We start from the raw sequence: 18,111 nt of genomic DNA on the forward strand, positions 1-18,111 counted from the left end.
CTACTGGAATTATTTTGATTGAATGGAATATTTCTATTACCTCTATTAGTGTTTACCAACATGGCCTTATTTGAACGAAAAGTGGTCTTACCAGCTTGGTCATCAAAAGAGAAGTTACTAGGGTCTCTAAAAAACCTTCTTATAACACCTTTTGGACCAATGAAATCAGCTTCAGGGTCGTCTCTGATCAAAGTTACCAGTTTCACCTTTAACAAATTTCAATTGTGTGGAACCTTTCCAATATTATCTAACCACAACTGAGCGTCAGTTAAATTTTGGGTAACTGAAAACATATCAGGGTTCTCCTCTTTTAGGGCTTCCCTTGCATCAAGCCTACTAATGACGAAATCCCGATTCCTCTTCGATTTCTTTGGCTTTCAGTTTGGACATTGCATCGTCAAATGTCACAATATCTTTGTTATTCTGTTTCTCAGTACAGATACCTTCAAAGATCTCAACCAACGAGGCTTTGTTGTACTTCAGCGGTGGAGCTTCCATGGTACTCTTAATCGAATACCACAGATTATCATGTAACACAACCCTATAATGATCAGCCAAAGGTTTACCCAGGTCCAAGAGATCTGGCATGTCCTCCGTTAGAAAATCTAAGTTATATTCCATCACCAAATCTAATGCCGATAAAGTTACTTCAAACTTCAGAGAGGATATTGAAACTGATTTAACTGGTCCAAAAAAGTGTTATAAGAAAGTTCTTCAGAGGCCCCAGTAACTTTTTTTGATGACCGGACTGGAAAGTCTACTATTGGTATTAATAAAGTAACGTTGGTTAACAGTAATAAGTCTCAGTAGAAGCATTAAACTTAAACCAAATTATTGTACTTATCAAAAAGACTTTGTGTCAATGGTTTGGTCTATGGTATCCTGAGCGAAAAGACGGCTAGTCTACGAATGTGTTAACACATACACAACAAGGAAGACAAATGAGGGAAATGGCTAGAAAAATATGCCGCTATGGTGAGTAGAAATAGTAATAGTGAATACTATGTTTTAGATACTGTTTATATTTTATCATGTTTGGAGTTAATCCTTTGGAGAGTAGTTATATTATTAACCTCTCCTTTCTTCTCTTGGACATGTTACAATGTCGTCGACAAGAGAGATTATATGTTTACGTAGTAAGTAAGAGACTGTTCCTACAGAATAGATTTAATAATCTATTAGCAATACCAGGCGAAATAATAAATCTCATTGGGCATCACTTGGGCTGAAAGCCATACGACCCATAATGAAACATAATAAACGTCGAGACTCTGGTTGCGTAAAGTACATCCTTGGTCTTGAGGTCAGTAAAAACAATCATACTCGATATCTTGAAGTACTTCCCATATCTTGGAAGAAGAAGCCGATACTTGTGCATTGATATAATTACTAATGTTCAGAATAGTCAATAACAGAACCTTGATTTCTTTCTATCCTTCCATACAATAGGTAGTTTATTCAGGTGTATCTCTAGACGGTGTACCGTAACTGATTTAACTATGTCTTCTTCCATTATCTTGTTATTCTTGCTGATTGGAACTAGTATGTAGTCTATTTCACGTAGGTAATGAACCGCATATTTCATGGAGTAAACATCAAGCATGACGCGCTATGTAAGTAAGTAATGACAGTACATTGTACGTAAGTGGCAAATTTATATACACATCGTTACAACAACAGCTACCATTGCAATTCTGGTATATAATCAAGCCATCCAGACCACCAGCTAGCTACAAAATATTTCAAGCTGAGGGGATCATTTTTTCGCAGTTGCTGATCCATTTGCTATAAAATATGTCATTCACTGCTGGTACAAATACCTTCTCAAAATACAACTCTGATGATTTGGGATTAGGTCATAATGGTGTCAAAATCTCATTGAATTACTACGAAGGTTTACCTGACCCTGCCCTTTTAAATTCTTTGACCTCTAATGAATTGAAATTGATCTTCAAGTCTATGTCTAAAAGAGATGACACAACTAAGGAGAAGGCTCTTATAGACTTATTGAAATTTTTATCATCACTGGAACAAAAAAATGAATTAGAAGATAATAATGATATTTTAGTTCTTTGTTGGTCTCAAACCTATCCGAAAATGTTAACCATGGAATCCAAATCAATTAGGATTCAAGCACATCAAATCACTTCCAAATTGATTCAACTATTGAAGAAGAAAATTTCCAAATTTTTAAACGATTTAATACCATTCCTTCTATTAGGTACCTGTGATACTGATTTGACTGTAAGTAAAAACTGTCAAACTGAATTGGTTCAATGTTTCAAGAATGAAAAAAATATAAACAATCTATGGAACATTTTCCATAAGGAAACGTTACAATTGATTAATTCAATCATCTTGATTGAAACTAAGGATACTCTATCCGATGAACGTTATACTACCAAGGAAGAATCCATTTTCAAATATAAAAGAATGTTGACTGGAGCTCTGGATTTACTATCTAATATATTGAAATATAATAATGGCATGCATGAATTCAAATCCATGTATAAAACACTATTGTCTGATGATTCAGCACTATGGAATACAATAGATTTAAGATCAACTCAAAATATCAAGACATTTCAATCAGTATTATCATTAATTGAACTCCTGTATGAGAAAGAATATTTATCCTCTCATAAATCTGTTTTGAAGCATATTACGAGAAAATTATTTAAGGCAATTACCAATATATCCAATAAAAATATTTTGAGCTTTAACCGTATAATTCCACAAATTATAAACATCTTTATCCTGTTGTCAAATTATAAAAATGGAAAAATATGGTCATATGATAAAACTGCCAAAGAAAAACTGCTAATCTTCTTGAAAGTTTCCTGTTCAAATCCAATACCAAGTTTTTTTGAATCATTATATGATTTAATTTCTAAGATATCTACTTTTGATACACCATTGTTTGATGTCGAAACAGAATGGCTACCAATATGGCGTAATTCTTTAAAGGGCCTTAATGAAAAATCATTCTTAGGACGTTATGGTGCTCAACTATTTAATGAATTTTGGATATTTTATCTGAAATTTTTTGATTCTTCTCCCGCTTCTTCTATCTTAGATAAACGTTCATTACAATCAGATATTATCAACACTTTAAAGAATAATAAATCTCTTTCATCACAATTACCTGATTTGAAAGAAATATTGTCTACTCGTGCTGACTCATATATGTTATTACAGGAAATTCAAATTTATTTAAATTTAGATTCGAGTTTACAAAAGAACGAACCAAAATACTATCTAGATAATTTATTACAATTGTTACTAGCGTCCTCGTCCTCCACTACTGATGAAAATAATCATCCATCATCTATCGAATCATTATTTAAACTTGCTTTTGATATTTTATCCAGGGATCCGTCTGATACCGTGGAAAATAAACCAGATATTATCAACATTTTCCACTTATTGATTAATTCTAATATTCATATTTTAAAAAATCAGATTTCAGCTCTTATTTATGAATTACCGGTTTGGTTAGAACAATCTAACTATGGTACCTTCTCTAAAATGATCATCGAATTTTCCAATTCAAATTATTACACAAATAATGAAAATAATGAAGAAGTCGACCAATCAATAGCTGATTTCTTTATTGCAACATTCTCAATAGATATTCCAATTGAAAAAATCTCTCAAACACTAATTTCAATCAATAAAACGTTATATGCTAAACTGATAAGCGATTCATCCCTAGGTATTCAAGAATTCATAAATAACTATTTGAAACAATATAATTATAATGATCAAGGTTTATTATTTAAAAGTCCGTTGCTTAACATAGAAAATATTTCCATTCTTTCCGAATCATCTGTCCAAAACAGTGAGAGATTTGAAAAATTTTGTTCAAATTTGAAATATTTAGATCCAATTGTTAAGGAACATCTTTTCAAAAATACTAATTTTATTGATAAATTCATGTTTTCAATGACTAAGGCTGAAACTATTCAAAAGGATATTTGGATGCAGTCATTAGCAATCATTCGTACCAACGGGTCAAATTCAATTATTTCAAATAAATTAGCTCATGCTATTATTGAAATGATTAAATCGAGCCCAAGAAATATCCCTTTTACAACGTATATTTCCTATACTATTGAATTGATGCAAACAGATCCAAATACATCATCCATATTTTTACCCTCAGACATTGATAAAGAATTCATGGAAAATGTTCCATGTTTAGATTATAGATTGTCAACTGTCAATACATTAGCAAGGAATGTTCATATCCTACCGACAGAAGATAAATTGATGGACTTTGTACAAATACAACGATTTTTACGTTACGGTATCTTCTTGGATTCATTGTTTGAAAAAGACTCGACCCTTTTAAATGATTTCTATACGGTTTTCTTAACAATGCTTTCAGAATTAGGTTCTGATTTTAACTGCTTATCACCAATACCAGATGACTCATTCACTTCATTTAAACATACAATATTTAAGACTAACACGAACGTCTCCAATTTCAAAGAAATTATTGATGAGTTGACAAACACCAGTGAAAATGGAACTTCAAGCTCTTCAATAATAAATATCTTGAATTCAAATAAATCTCAAGCGATTCCTTTCTTTTACAAGTCATGTGTATTATACAAAATTTTATTAAACGAAATGGATTCAGTATCAACATCAACAATGAATTCATTCATTCCATTAATTGAAAAGTTCGTGGCAACTACCATAAGATCTAAAGAAACAAACGATTCAAACTATTTAAGGAGTTCAATTATCTTGATTATATTTGGGAAAGCTAACAATATTGTCAGCGAAAATTTAACAAAGTTAAGAACATTGCTATCATCAGAATGTATTGGTGTTCGTGAGACAGAGTTGGTTCAAAAAACATATAAAACCATTATTTTACTGATCAATATCTTAAAGGAGTCTGATTATAATAATGATGCAACATCCATACCTATCCCATTACAAAGAATAAGTATGATGTTGAACTCTATTGGTAAATGGTTAGATAGTGATATTGCTTACGATCCTGAATTTAACGTTGTTAGATTAACATTAATGGAACTATTGTCACTATTATTGAAATATCCAACAATTGCTGAATCATCTACTGCATTGATCCAATTATCTGGAAGGTTACTGCTCGATTCTTCATCAATGTGTCAATTAGAAGATACCCCATATTTATTAGAATTAAGATTGTATTGTTTACAATTATACAACAGTTTATCGCAGTACGGTGAATTATTAGAACAACAAGAAGATTGTAAAAATGACATCGTGGAATTACTCTTTATTGTATTCCCCACTGAATTGAATAATCAACTATCAATTATGTTTTACAGTTCGTTGCAGAAAATACTAAGTACTTTCAAACTTAAAGAATTGGTTCCCTTGTATGATAAGACACTCGATTTCATTTTGAACAAGTCTAATATGATTAATATAAATCAAACTAGAACATTGATGGAATTATTGGTGAAAATAATCAAGGTGAAACAACAAGATGCAATTATTGAATATGAGTTTAAACAGAAAGAAAATGAAACTTCAAGTGATAAAGATGATGAGGATGACAGTGTAAATTCCAACGATTTTAAGAATGAGTTTAAATTACCAGACAAGTTGATATCGATTTTGTCAAATGAATTCCCACAAGAATATTTAGAATACGAAGATCATTATAAATTCATCAATTATTTATGGAAATGGCATATTACATTGACATTTTTCAAAGATATCTCGTATAATATGCGTCAACTTTTTATTGAACAATTGAAATCTGAAGATTTAATTGAGCAAATGTTCAATTTCACAGCTGATCAAATTGATTTAAAAGACAAGGAATTTTGGAAATCTTCAGGATCCGAGGCCATTTCTCAATATAATTTACTAGAAACTCAATTCTCACCATACAAGGAAGATATCTTTGTCGAATGTAAAAGATTATTAGGTCATTTAATGTATGAATTATTCAATAATGTTGGATCATTAACTAGTAATTGGTGGTTGAATATTAAAGATAGAACGTTACAAAGCAAAATTGAAACTTTTGTATCCCAATTTATTTCGCCTATATTAATATCTCATGAATTGGATGATGTTTCACAAAAGATAGATCGTTTAACCTCTAAAGATGATGCCCTTACGATAAAGATTAACAAAGTTACTAATGAAGTTAAGGCAAGTTATTTAATTGATGAACAAAAATTAGAAATTATTTTCAAATTACCTAAGAATTATCCATTGACGAGCGTTGAAGTTATCGGTGCATCTCGTGTTGGTATCAGTGAACAAAAATGGAAACAATGGTTGATGTCCACTCAGCATGTGATAACAGGTATGAATGGATCAGTAATGGATTCGTTAGATTTGTTTACTAAAAACGTCAATTTACAATTTTCCGGGTTTGAAGAATGTGCCATTTGTTATTCCGTTTTACATGCCGTGGATAGGAAATTACCCACAAAGACATGTCCAACCTGTAAAAACAAATTTCATGGAGCATGTCTTTACAAATGGTTTAAATCTTCTGGTAACAACACATGTCCATTGTGTCGTAGTGAAATTGCGTTGCGCAGATAGACTGATGATGAAGATTTTATGGAAAAATGACATATTTTTTTATATAAACTTTTATATATATCTCATGTACCATGTAATCTCTCCTTGTCTTAGAGCAAGCACAGACGTTACAGACATAACCTGGTGATATATGTTGCCTTCTCATCATGAGTTTACCATATGATTTTCCACCGATATTTTCGTTTTGCTGTTGTTGTTGTTTGTTGTTATTTTTTTCGGCGTCGCGATTAAAAAACGTTTCGCAACAATGGTCATAATGGACAATCCATAGAGATAGATATGAGACAATCAGGCATTCATCGATGGATGGAAACATTTAGTTGGGCTATAAAGGAAGACATTTTTTTAAGCATAATCTGTGTTATGGAGTATATCGCTGTTTGAAATTAATCAGTTGAATAGATCCATTAAGGTTAATACTGTTATATTCTTTTTTTGAAGTTATTACCACACTTTAACTATATCAACTGAGTTTTTCAAGAAAATGAGAATAATATCGAAAAGAAGGATAAGATTCTTAATATTTGCTGCTCTAGGTATACTAGCCATAATTTTCTTTGTCAGAACAGTCATTTTATTCCAATTAAAGGGCGAAATCATATATTATAAACATTTTTTCAAACAGAAAAAGGATGGTCTCCAAGACGTTTATAACCCATTAGATATCAAGCAACTTCCAGAAGAAGTGATAGATGAATTATACATTCAACGTCAAGAGAAAGAACAGAAATCGGGTAACGCTATTGATTGGTCACAATACGCCTATGTAAATTATGTGACTGATGCTGGATATTTATGTAATACTTTGATCTTGTTTGATCAATTAAAGAAGCAATTTGGTACTAAAGCTAAACTTTTACTTTTGATCTCCAGTGAATTATTGAATCCTGACTTATCAACAAGTGTAGAAGAGAGTACAAAATTGTTAGAAAAGATAAAAAATATAGATCCAGAACAAGTCGTGATAAAACATATTGATAATATTGTTAAACCAGAGGATTACTCACCTTGGAATGAAAGTTTAACTAAATTACTAGTATTCAATCAAACAGAATATGATCGTATAATATATTTGGATAACGATGCTGTCTTAAGAAATAATTTGGATGAATTATTTTTTATACCAGAATATATTCAATTTGCTGCACCGGTAACATATTGGTTTTTATCGGAACACGATATGGAAAAAGCATACCATTCCTTAAAGCATGATGAAAAATTGTCACTAAATTTAAACAAGTATACCAAGAAGATATTACCAAGGGTCAGAAAGGGCCAAATGATTTATAATCACTTACCAGTATTACCGCCATCTTTATATTTAAATTCTGAAAATGTTGCCAAGGAAATCATAAGTTCGACTTCATCATCTTCACCATTATTTAATTTCCATACTGGTAAGAAATCAGGCATAGTTAAATTTGCGTCTAATTTAATGGTAATTAAACCTTCCGCAACAACCTTCCAAATGATTATGGATATTCATATTCCCAAGATTGTAAATAAGAAATTGAAATATGACATGGATTTGATTAATGAAGAATTGTACTCGTTAAAGGCAATTATTTCGAAACAATTCACATTATTCCGTAAATCAAGGAAACATTTTACTCCTGAGGTTTTAATCTTACCGTTTGGTAGATATGGCTTATTAACTGGATCACTAAGGAATCCACATCATTATTCTATGATAACTAATGATGTACTAGGTTATAAAAGGTTGGATGACGAAGGTAATGAACTTCCTAGAAATTTACAAGAATTTGTAACTCATTCTAAGTATATTCACTTTTCAGATTATCCCATCGGGAAACCTTGGTATTATCCTTCTATATCAGAGTTTAAATGTGTGGTGGATGAGAAGAATGCTCAGGATTTAGAAATGGAAACGAAAGCCTGCGATGTTTGGAATTCTATATATGAATTATATTTTGACACTAGAAATATTTGTCATATATGATAATGGATTCAAAGCATATTGCAATGGACATAGTACAATATGTTTCGTATTTAATAAGAAAATAAAAAAAGGAAAAGTATTACGGACGTTATTAAGTATGAATCAAGTGTATAATCAGTACATAGTTTAGTGTAGATGCACACATGAATACCTCAAGGTGATGATCTTATTTAGCTATCCAAAGAAAGATGATAATTTATAGAGACGAATTGGCTAAGCTGGTTATATTAGCACCACTTTTATAAACACGTTATGTGGCCAAGAAGTCGTTGACGTTTTTACCATGGCATTGTTACCTACAGATACGTAGCAAAATCAAGTTGCGAGAATGTGGAAGCGCCAGCCAACATGTCAAATAAATCATCAATCCTTGGAAGAGGAAATTTGCTTTTGACAGTGACCTCATTTAGGCCTCGGAAATCACAACACAACCTCTTTGTATCATCTCAAATAAGACAGGAGCAGCAAAAGGGGAAGTGGCTTGTACAATTCGTCCGGTTCTTAGTAGCTCATCGAACTGAGTTTCAGTTCAGCTCTATCAGCTGCATTCATTCTATACGGTCTTCTGGTAACAGGCTCAGACCCGGGTTTAAGCTGAATAGAATGTTTAATCACTTTGTGTGAAATTGGTTCATCTGAGAGTTGATCAACAACAGCTTTTGGATATTCTTTTAAAATTTGTTGTGCAAGAGGAGAGATGTTCCTTCAGAATTATTATCTGCATTACTGATGAAGAACACATGAGCGTCAACATCAGAATTTTGCAATTCTCTGCGGGCTTCCTCGGCACTGATTATTTTAAAATATTCCTCTGTCGTAATCAATTTGACCTCTCTAGAGATAATTGGTATAGCGATGTCCTTATATTTTTCTTTAAAAGGAACACCTAATATGCAATCTCTTTTGAGCCAGTCTCCTACAAATGCAATGATGGTAACAGGTTCTGATTCAATAATTACAGGGAATGAAATCATTTGTTTAACCCATAAGATTTCGTGATTGGCAGAGTAAACCATTAACGATTGTTTTAAACTAGAAAGATTGAATTTTTCATTATTATTACGTAAATTATTTAAGATATTATACGAAATGATATTAGCACTTACGCCGGTATCAACAATCGCATCCAATTTTGAGAAACGAGTTTCAATTGTAGTCGAAGGGGATTAGCCAAACATACTTTCATCTTCTAAGCCTAGACAATAAATAGAAGAAAGGGTTAACTCTGAAATTGAACCTTATTGGTTTCCTTTATCATTTGAATTGTTTTGGGTTGATTTGGAATGAAGAGTCCAACAGTTAGAGTTCTTATGCCTCAACTTACCACAATGGGAGCATCTCTTATTAATCTTGTTGAATTTTGTTTTCTTCTTGGCTTGGTAAGTGGAATCAGGACGCGATCTCTTCTCGACCTTTCTTGTTTTTAAGTGAGGAAGTGTCCAACTATAGGCTGTATCAGTAGAATTTGGGACATTCAATTTAGCATGTAACTTCAAATCTCCTGGAAGACATGAAAAAAATAAACAAATACTTAACAGCATCGTCAGTGAAGAAACCTTCACCTAAAGCTGAAACGTATTGTTCGAACTTGAATACATCCTCTGGAGTCTGGATTTGGTGGTTCTTGATACGTTCCATCTTGTCAATGGGGTGATCTTTCGATTTGTATTTGTCAACAGTCATGTCAACAAAAATTGAAGTCATTATCTTCATAGTTTGGAACGTTTCCAACTTTGTCCGCAAACCAATTAGATGCAGAACCTTTTAAAAGGTCACCTAGTAAATCAACGGCGTCTTGACCTTGGAGCTGAACTTTTCCGACCTTTTGACGGATCCGTTTAGCCCAAGTATCCATGTTGACTTTGTTCTCAGCCTCCCCATCGACGGAATCTAAACTCTTAAGAGATTCTCTGATATCTGCAATGGTTTTCTGCTTGGGAACTCCGTTGGTCGACTTCCTTGACGAACCTTTGGCTTGCAACATTGTAATAAAAATATCTTTCTCAGCTTGAGGTATCTGACTGTTGTTTAAGAAAGCAACAAGACTCAAAGCGGAAAGACCTTTAAAAGCAGATGGTTCGTTTGGCTGAACTGATAGGCCTAACATATCAACATTCTCGTTAGGGGCGGTCACTACTTGTACCAAATCAGTTAAATCAGGTAACTCTTCCGCTGATTTATCAATGTTATTCATTTTTTACTTTCAATTATCTCAATACTTTTGTGATCGTTACTATGCGACTCACTAGCATTTCTCTAACCCTTTAGAATGTGCCTGACATTCCCTATAATTCATCGTCAAGTCTCGTTTTTTGCGCTACTGTTCCGTAATAAATCTATTAATCCTTTTATTCCAAGTAGCTTCTCATGCTTTTTTTCTACTTCTTCATCAACGGTTTGCTTACTATAATATGGATCAGTATTTGCTTCAAAATCAGAACCTAAAATGTCTATACCATCGGCTCTTGAAATATTATCGGTTATCCTTAACACAGCCGGCGGACGAACATTAATAATTCCAGTATGATGAAGCTTGTAGGTTAACTATAAAGTAATAAAAACCATACGTCTCTCTATATCTAAAGAGGAAGCTTGATTGGCATTGGAATTCTTTGATATGAGAAGTATAAATCTCTCTCCCATTTTTACTAGTAATATCTTGACGACAGTTAAAGGTGACTGTTCGTTTATCGTGAGTCGAACCTGAAAATTTATAACAATTATCACGACGTAGTTCTAAACCTGTAATGCGATTGATATCGCTTTTCATCTTCCCATATAGATTTTAAAGCTCAACACTACTTGGTTCAAATAGAAGATCGAAAGTACTATAGCGGATAGTTGCTACAATGTCAAAACATATATTTTCCTGGAGTTTTTTATTCGACAAAAACTCGAGTATGTCATTGAAAGAATGGATTAAAGTTTTTTTCATATTTCTCCATTTTTTCTTTTTCTTGGCCCAAGACAAATCATTGGATGGACCTAGAATATGGTCATATTTTGCGTAGCGACTTACAGGTGTTCTTCCTTTCTTAGGTCAGATGTCTCCCTATTGCAATGCGGTCGTTCGTTTTCTGGGAAACGGAATCTTGTAAACATGATAAAGTTTATTCTTGCTTAATATATACCCGGGTGGGACAGATGTTGGACTGTTTTTTGACCGTTTTGAACCAAAAGTGGATGGGCGGCTAAAAAAGGGTTACCCGGGTAAATATTTGTGAACCGGCAGGGTAACACTAAGTATGAAAAAATTTTCTTTTTCGTGTTGAAAATTTGGCGTATATAAACAGAGAAGAGATGATATAAGATGAGAGAAGTGGAAAAGTTACTACATAGTTATATTTTGTTGTTTTTGCAAGATTTCTTTACTTAAAAAGGGTAATTTACAATTGATGGACTTCCTGATTTATTAATGGATTTATTTTCCTTTAGCATTGAATTTTCAAATATTTTGTAGTCAAAGTTTTTGTTTGCTGGAAATTTTTAGAGATTCATTTGATGTGGTACAATTGTTTTCCCTTTTTCTTCAAGATCATTTATATAATGAATGTCAGAAACAGCTTTTATATTTGGAGACATAGCATAATACGTCTTGTTTCGTTGGGTAATTCCAATTTGGTTTTATTGGGATGTTCTCCGACTGGATGTATATTCATGGATATTTCATGATCTTCCGCTGAACAAAACGAATACTTTTGAGTTTTTCAATTGTATTTAAGTTTCAGTTCATAAGTCACTGTGATTGAATATAATAGTTTCATACGTTTCTCTCCCATATAGTATGCTATTATAATTGGTCAAATTCAAGGTGAATTATAGGAATATGAATTAATATTTTATGTTTTTGCATTCTATTTGAGGGCTTACTTATATGATCGAATGTTTATTGTTCAATGTTTCGTTTGGAACGTTATGCGATGTTTCCGTTAAGTATTTTAGCTTTTTCCTGATACTTCAAAATATATTTGGTTTTTTTTTGAATAAGGGAAAGTATCATGTTGTTTGGAGAGCTATTTTTTCCTATGCTTATAATAATTTTCTATGATCTAGTATTTGAAGGTTTATGTTGAAGAAAGTTTATTTATTAATATTTTATGGTTTAGTGAAGTCATAGAGGCAAATATCCCATTTAATCGCTCATCTATTGATAATTAATAATAGAATGTAGTTTCATACCTGGGAGAAATCTTATCTTATTTTTTATAAAATTCTTTGTGTTGCAGTGTATTTCTAAACATGTTTCACTTACTACACTTGCAAAAACTGTCCAACTATCTAAGATATGTCAACTTTTCGACTTGTTCTTTTGTAAAAAAAAATATGGACCTTGAACGATTCTATGAGAAGAAGATGACTGATAGGGTGGATAACAAACGTCACTTAAACGAAAAAGGTAATTTCGTAAATAAATCGAAAATCATAAAGATTTTAGAAACTTCAACAATTCTCTAATTAAAAAATTATAAACTATATTATATAGAATACATCTTTAGATGCTGCTTGTAACAATTACATTCCCATAACCGTAGGTATACTAATCTTCATTAGAGGTTCATGATTGTCTCCTATCGTATGTTTTTCCGTTATGATATTAGCTATTTTCAGATACATGGTCTGGTATTTGGTATTAATTAATTTTTTCCAGTTCCTTTTTTACCTTTTCTTGACTGCTTTTTTTTATGTTGTGGTGTTAGAATTATGCAAATATATTATTAAAGTAATGACTGCTATGTTAATTTTTGTTATTTTTGTAATTATTATTATTATGAATGACAAACTTAAGCAAATTGGATTTTTTTATTCGATTTTTTCTTTTTAGCGATTATGAGTAGACTTTATCGACTTCACTTTGAACAGATTGTAAAATATCCTTTCTTTTCAATTTCTGAGCAGATGTTACAAATCCATTCTCCGGAGTCCACTCATCAGAAAATATAACAACACCTTGAAGTAATTCAATACCGTTTAAACCTTGTGATTTCCCTGTTTTCAACATATCTTGACAAAGTACATTTTGTAATTTATTGTTATGGATATACAATTCAATATTATCACCTTTCTTCATAACACCATTCTTAACTGCCAAATCTGCTAATGGACCTAAGTTTGGAACCACAATCCCCACAGGTTTAACTTTATTTTCATCAGCATAAACACAAATATTTTGAACGTATTGATTTGACCTATAAACGGCTTCTAATTTTTCTAATGCAATGTATTCACCATTTTGAGTCTTGACTAAATTCTTCTTTCTATCAATGATCCTAACTTGACCCTTAGAGGTCCATTCTGCAATATCACCTGTTTTAAACCAACCATCTTTAGTCAATGCCTTTTCTGTTTCTTCAGGGTTCTTATAATATTCTGGCATGACGGATGGACCCTTTAACCATAATTCACCTTGATTATTTTTAGCATAATAACCCAATTCCTCCACGTCAACCAATTTAGCAGTGACTGCACCTGCCAAATCACCAGCAATCCCGTATCCGAAATGATCAGGTTGAACCACACAGGCACATGCTACAGTTTCAGTCAACCCGTATCCGACTAACATTGGACATAAAAGGTTGGTTAAAAATTCTTGTGCGTCTCTACTAATGGGTGACCCACCATTTAATATGAGTCTTAAATGACCACCAGTGGCTTGTTTCACTTTTTTAAAGATTATATTAGCTAAGAAGTTCCCCCCTGGGTATCCATGTGCCTTTGCATGATAAGCCATCCAGAATATCTTTTGTGTGACAGTTGGTAATTTTTGAACTTGAGCTAAGATACCCTTTCTAACAGTTTCCCATACCGCTGCAACACCTACCATAATAGTTGGTTTAAATTCTATTAGATCACCATGACAATTCCTTACTGAATTATTAGTTAAAGTCTTGACGTTAGCGTAACCTAATATACCACCCCAATAGAAAGTTTCCAATTCGAAAACTAGTTCAAAGATATGAGCCAATGGTAAGAATGCAATAACACGATCATGCATACCTATTTTGTTATAAACAGTATAACCGACACCAGCAATACCTGCGATGACGTTTGAATGTTTTAATACTACACCTTTGGGATCTCCAGTAGAACCTGAAGTATACATTATACAAGATAAATCTTCTGGTTTTGGGAAATTTGGATTAATTTCATCTTTTGAATCTTTACCCATTTGTAAAATTTCTTCATAGGAGAAAATCTTAATATCTGGTCTAATTGATTTAATCTTCATGATTGCATCATTAGCATCTTTATATAATTTCCCCTTTTGAATTTTATCATGAGGATTCAATGGATCTCTATGAATGATGAATTTAATCTCCGTAGCTTTTTGAATTGGATTAATCAATTTACATAACAATGAATTTTCAGTAAAAATTAGCCTTAGATCCGTTTGAATCATGGAATGAATCAATCCTGATTCACCCAAAGTATCATAAGCAGTGACCACAGGGATATTTTGAGATTGAGCACCTAAAAACATCTTCATCCATTTATGAGAAGTGGAAGCAAAAAGATGTAACTTATCTGTCGTGTTAGGTTTCAATCCCATCTTAACTAGACCTCTCCCTAAATCATGCATAATAGAGGTCAATTCTTTGTAAGTATTGTATTGGTAAGGTGTTAGTTCATAGTATAGCCAATTCTTATCCACTTGAACATCTTTCCCATCAATACGCTTTGTTACTTTTTTGGTTTCTTCATGGATATCTACTATATCTCTCCATGCCATTGCCTTACGATTGCCACCCTTTTGGAAACATTCTAGGGCGAATTCGTACACAGTGGAACATGTCATATCTACGGGTCTCTGTAATGGAGCCTTTGCTACTAATTTATTTCTTCTGGGGGCAGTTTCATGTTTGTTAAGTGGTTTACCCACTTCTACTGAGTATTGGTTTGGCATAATATGTGTGTGCGTGTGTGTTTGAAGTGATCTACTGTTGCTTCTTTTTTTTTTGACGTCAAATGTAAAAAGAAGAAGAAGAGGAAAGAAGAAGAAGAAAGAGGAGTAGTGCTTCTTTGTTATTTATACAACTAGGATGGCTAGCTATGTATGGTATGCAACCAAAAATCTTGATGTGGTATGGGTTATAGAAGGTTTTATGTATTCTAAAATGGTAACTGGCTGATATATAAACTACCGGTATATCTGTATATCTGTATGTATGTATATATGCAAAATAAGAATGGGATGATTCCTTTTGCCTTCCCTTCCCTTAACGTCGCCTTGTTGTGGGTTTTGGTTGCAGAAATTGGTGGCGTCTATGTAGGGCACGCAGGTTTACATGCGGAGATCGGCTGAGATAAGCGAGGGAAGGACCCTTTTCCTACGCTAAATAGGGGTCCGGTTTGATCTTGTTGGATTATCACAAGGGTAATTTTGCCTGCTCTCTTAGGGTGCTATGAGCAGCTACTTGGAATGTTTTGTTTCCCATACAGAGAAGATCTGTTGTGTGCAGGGTTCTGTTGAGAAGGGCCATTGATAACTCGGCATTAAGTTAGGGCATGACGACATTACAAGGGAAAAAAATACAAAAATGATAGAAACAAAAACAAAAAATTGTTGTGTTGATTAACGCCGTTCCGCCGCCCCTTCTCCGATACGTTAACTTAACCGCCGAGGGAATTTTTTTGTTGGATTTTAAGAATTTCCCAACAAAATAAATAAATACGGGAAAAATAACCGCCGAGGTGCACGGGCCATGCATAACATACCATTTTACAGTATCCTTGTTAGAACTCACGGGTGCACGCAGGGTAGCCTCTTGGCAATTGAAGCAATCAGAAGAAAAACAAATTAGGCGTAACTTCCTTAACAGCTTAAAGGTAGTCAGTCTAATTACTTGTGCATGGATGTATCCTTTAAATCTATTAGACAAAAAAGTATCGGAAACAACAATCTAAAAGCAACACACTTGCAATGACCTGGAATATAATAGGTAAAAAAGAGAAGAAAGAACCACCAAATACAAGGAATGCAAGAAGACTTTGTTGGGACTCGAGGGATGAATATTTTAAGTGTTTGGATTCAATCAACGTAATAAATCCATTAGATCCAAAGAACTCTAAAAAGATACAGACAAGTTGCAAAGAACAAAGTAATCAGTTCGATCAGAACTGTGCCACTAGTTGGATCAAGTATTTCAAAGAGAAAAGATTTGTAGATTATAAGAGAGAGAGAATGTTGAAAGAAGTGGAAGAACAACAAGAATTACGAGATTCAGAACGAAAGTCCTAACTTTTGTCGTTACTTCCCCATGCATCAATACCTAAATAAATAAATAGATAAATGAATAAATATCTTGTCAATATGATATCATAACTTACATATATGTAGATTTGACTTATGACTATATAAAGTAACGTAATATACTCTTTTATATATATCTAAATATATATAACCACTTCATTATCTATGCTCTGTCCTTCCTGTTTTCATATATGTTCTTCCCCTTGGAGAACAAGGCTTTTACTGCATTTCACGACCCGGTGGCGCTCTCCCCTGATTCTTTATTTCCGGTTCGTCCTCCGATCGTCCGGGCACTCGGAGTTGAAACTAAAATTACATAATAATAAGAAAAATAGTTCATCATCGCCGAAGACCGAGTTCTTAGGATTAACCTTAGCCTTACCTAATATAGATGATGTACAGTTCAGTGTTATGTGGCTGAATAAAACATCACCAACTTAGGCGCCAAGCGCCAAGCAGTACATGGAAAGGTACAATGTTCCGGGCCTCTTGCTCTTTTTCTCCCCTAGCAACGTTCAAACCTTCAACCAATAACGATATCGGTAAACTTCACAACTACGCACTACATTTGCTTACTTACATATTGGTGGGTAAACTCCGTAGACTACCGAAAACGTATAGAATTAATGCACTTCTCATAGCATGTTGTGAATAAAAACCTACTTGCCCCTTGCAACTTCGGAACATTTTCCATCGCTTTACTACATATTACGTAAACATAACTAGCTACATCGGCTATACTGCTCAACTCGAGTTTAACTCGAGTCTAGTCGAGCTGTGTTGTCTCAGAATAATTTCACAAGAAAGAATCACGTACGTAACATAGAGAAGATCCTCATTCATTCACATCCTTTTAGTAACAACAACCATTTACACTTGATTCCTTTTTAGGATATCGTCAACAACTTGGTTCCTATGTCACGTTAACCTTTGCAAAAACAACAACGTTAAAGAACCTTTCCTCCACCAATCTTTCTTTTCTTCTATTCTTAACATAACAGTCTTCAACGTTACAACTTAAGTAATAAGGAACCAAGTATTTATAATAGCCTCCCTAGACAGAGACTTGCCTTCAACCTATGATATTTAGTTATCTTTTTTACCAAAAAAGTATAAGCATTTGCCCCTTGTTTTGGTATTTTCCCTTCAAGCAATAAACCTATATTCAATCTTATTCGATACATCGACGAATAAAGTAATGAATAACACTAGAAAACTACAAAATTGTTTCTTCCGATATATTCTTTTTTTTATTGTTTTATCCCCCAAAAAATATCTATTTCCAGGAAAGAATTATATATAAGTAACCTGAAACTGATTTATTTTAGTTTGG

At 33.1% G+C, this 18,111-nt stretch overlaps 5 protein-coding genes across 5 annotated transcripts; 3 read left to right on the top strand and 2 right to left on the bottom strand.

The window, feature by feature from the left end:
- Positions 1-1,794: 1,794 nt before the first annotated feature.
- Positions 1,795-6,570, top strand: RKR1 (ubiquitin-protein ligase RKR1; the record flags this gene model as incomplete). Its single annotated transcript, XM_003672457.1, has 1 exon — positions 1,795-6,570. The coding sequence occupies one exon, from the start codon at positions 1,795-1,797 to the stop codon at positions 6,568-6,570; it is 4,776 nt and encodes a 1,591-aa protein (XP_003672505.1).
- Positions 6,571-7,054: 484 nt separating this feature from the next.
- GNT1 (glucose N-acetyltransferase) lies at positions 7,055-8,530 on the top strand (the record flags this gene model as incomplete). The annotated part of the gene is made up of 1 exon (XM_003672458.1): positions 7,055-8,530. The coding sequence occupies one exon, from the start codon at positions 7,055-7,057 to the stop codon at positions 8,528-8,530; it is 1,476 nt and encodes a 491-aa protein (XP_003672506.1).
- A 1,684-nt stretch (positions 8,531-10,214) lies between these two features.
- On the bottom strand, positions 10,215-10,724 carry NDAI0K00730 (uncharacterized protein; the record flags this gene model as incomplete). Its single annotated transcript, XM_003672459.1, has 1 exon — positions 10,215-10,724. The coding sequence occupies one exon, from the start codon at positions 10,722-10,724 to the stop codon at positions 10,215-10,217; it is 510 nt and encodes a 169-aa protein (XP_003672507.1).
- A 2,631-nt stretch (positions 10,725-13,355) lies between these two features.
- NDAI0K00740 (uncharacterized protein) lies at positions 13,356-15,431 on the bottom strand (the record flags this gene model as incomplete). The annotated part of the gene is made up of 1 exon (XM_003672460.1): positions 13,356-15,431. The coding sequence occupies one exon, from the start codon at positions 15,429-15,431 to the stop codon at positions 13,356-13,358; it is 2,076 nt and encodes a 691-aa protein (XP_003672508.1).
- A 1,017-nt stretch (positions 15,432-16,448) lies between these two features.
- COA6 (Coa6p) lies at positions 16,449-16,766 on the top strand (the record flags this gene model as incomplete). Its single annotated transcript, XM_003672461.1, has 1 exon — positions 16,449-16,766. One exon carries the CDS (start codon positions 16,449-16,451, stop codon positions 16,764-16,766), a length of 318 nt encoding a protein of 105 aa, XP_003672509.1.
- Positions 16,767-18,111: the final 1,345 nt, after the last annotated feature.

The sequence above is a fragment of the Naumovozyma dairenensis genome, chromosome 11 (genome assembly GCF_000227115.2).
Source record: "Naumovozyma dairenensis CBS 421 chromosome 11, complete genome".
NCBI classification, from domain to species: Eukaryota; Fungi; Ascomycota; class Saccharomycetes; order Saccharomycetales; family Saccharomycetaceae; genus Naumovozyma; species Naumovozyma dairenensis.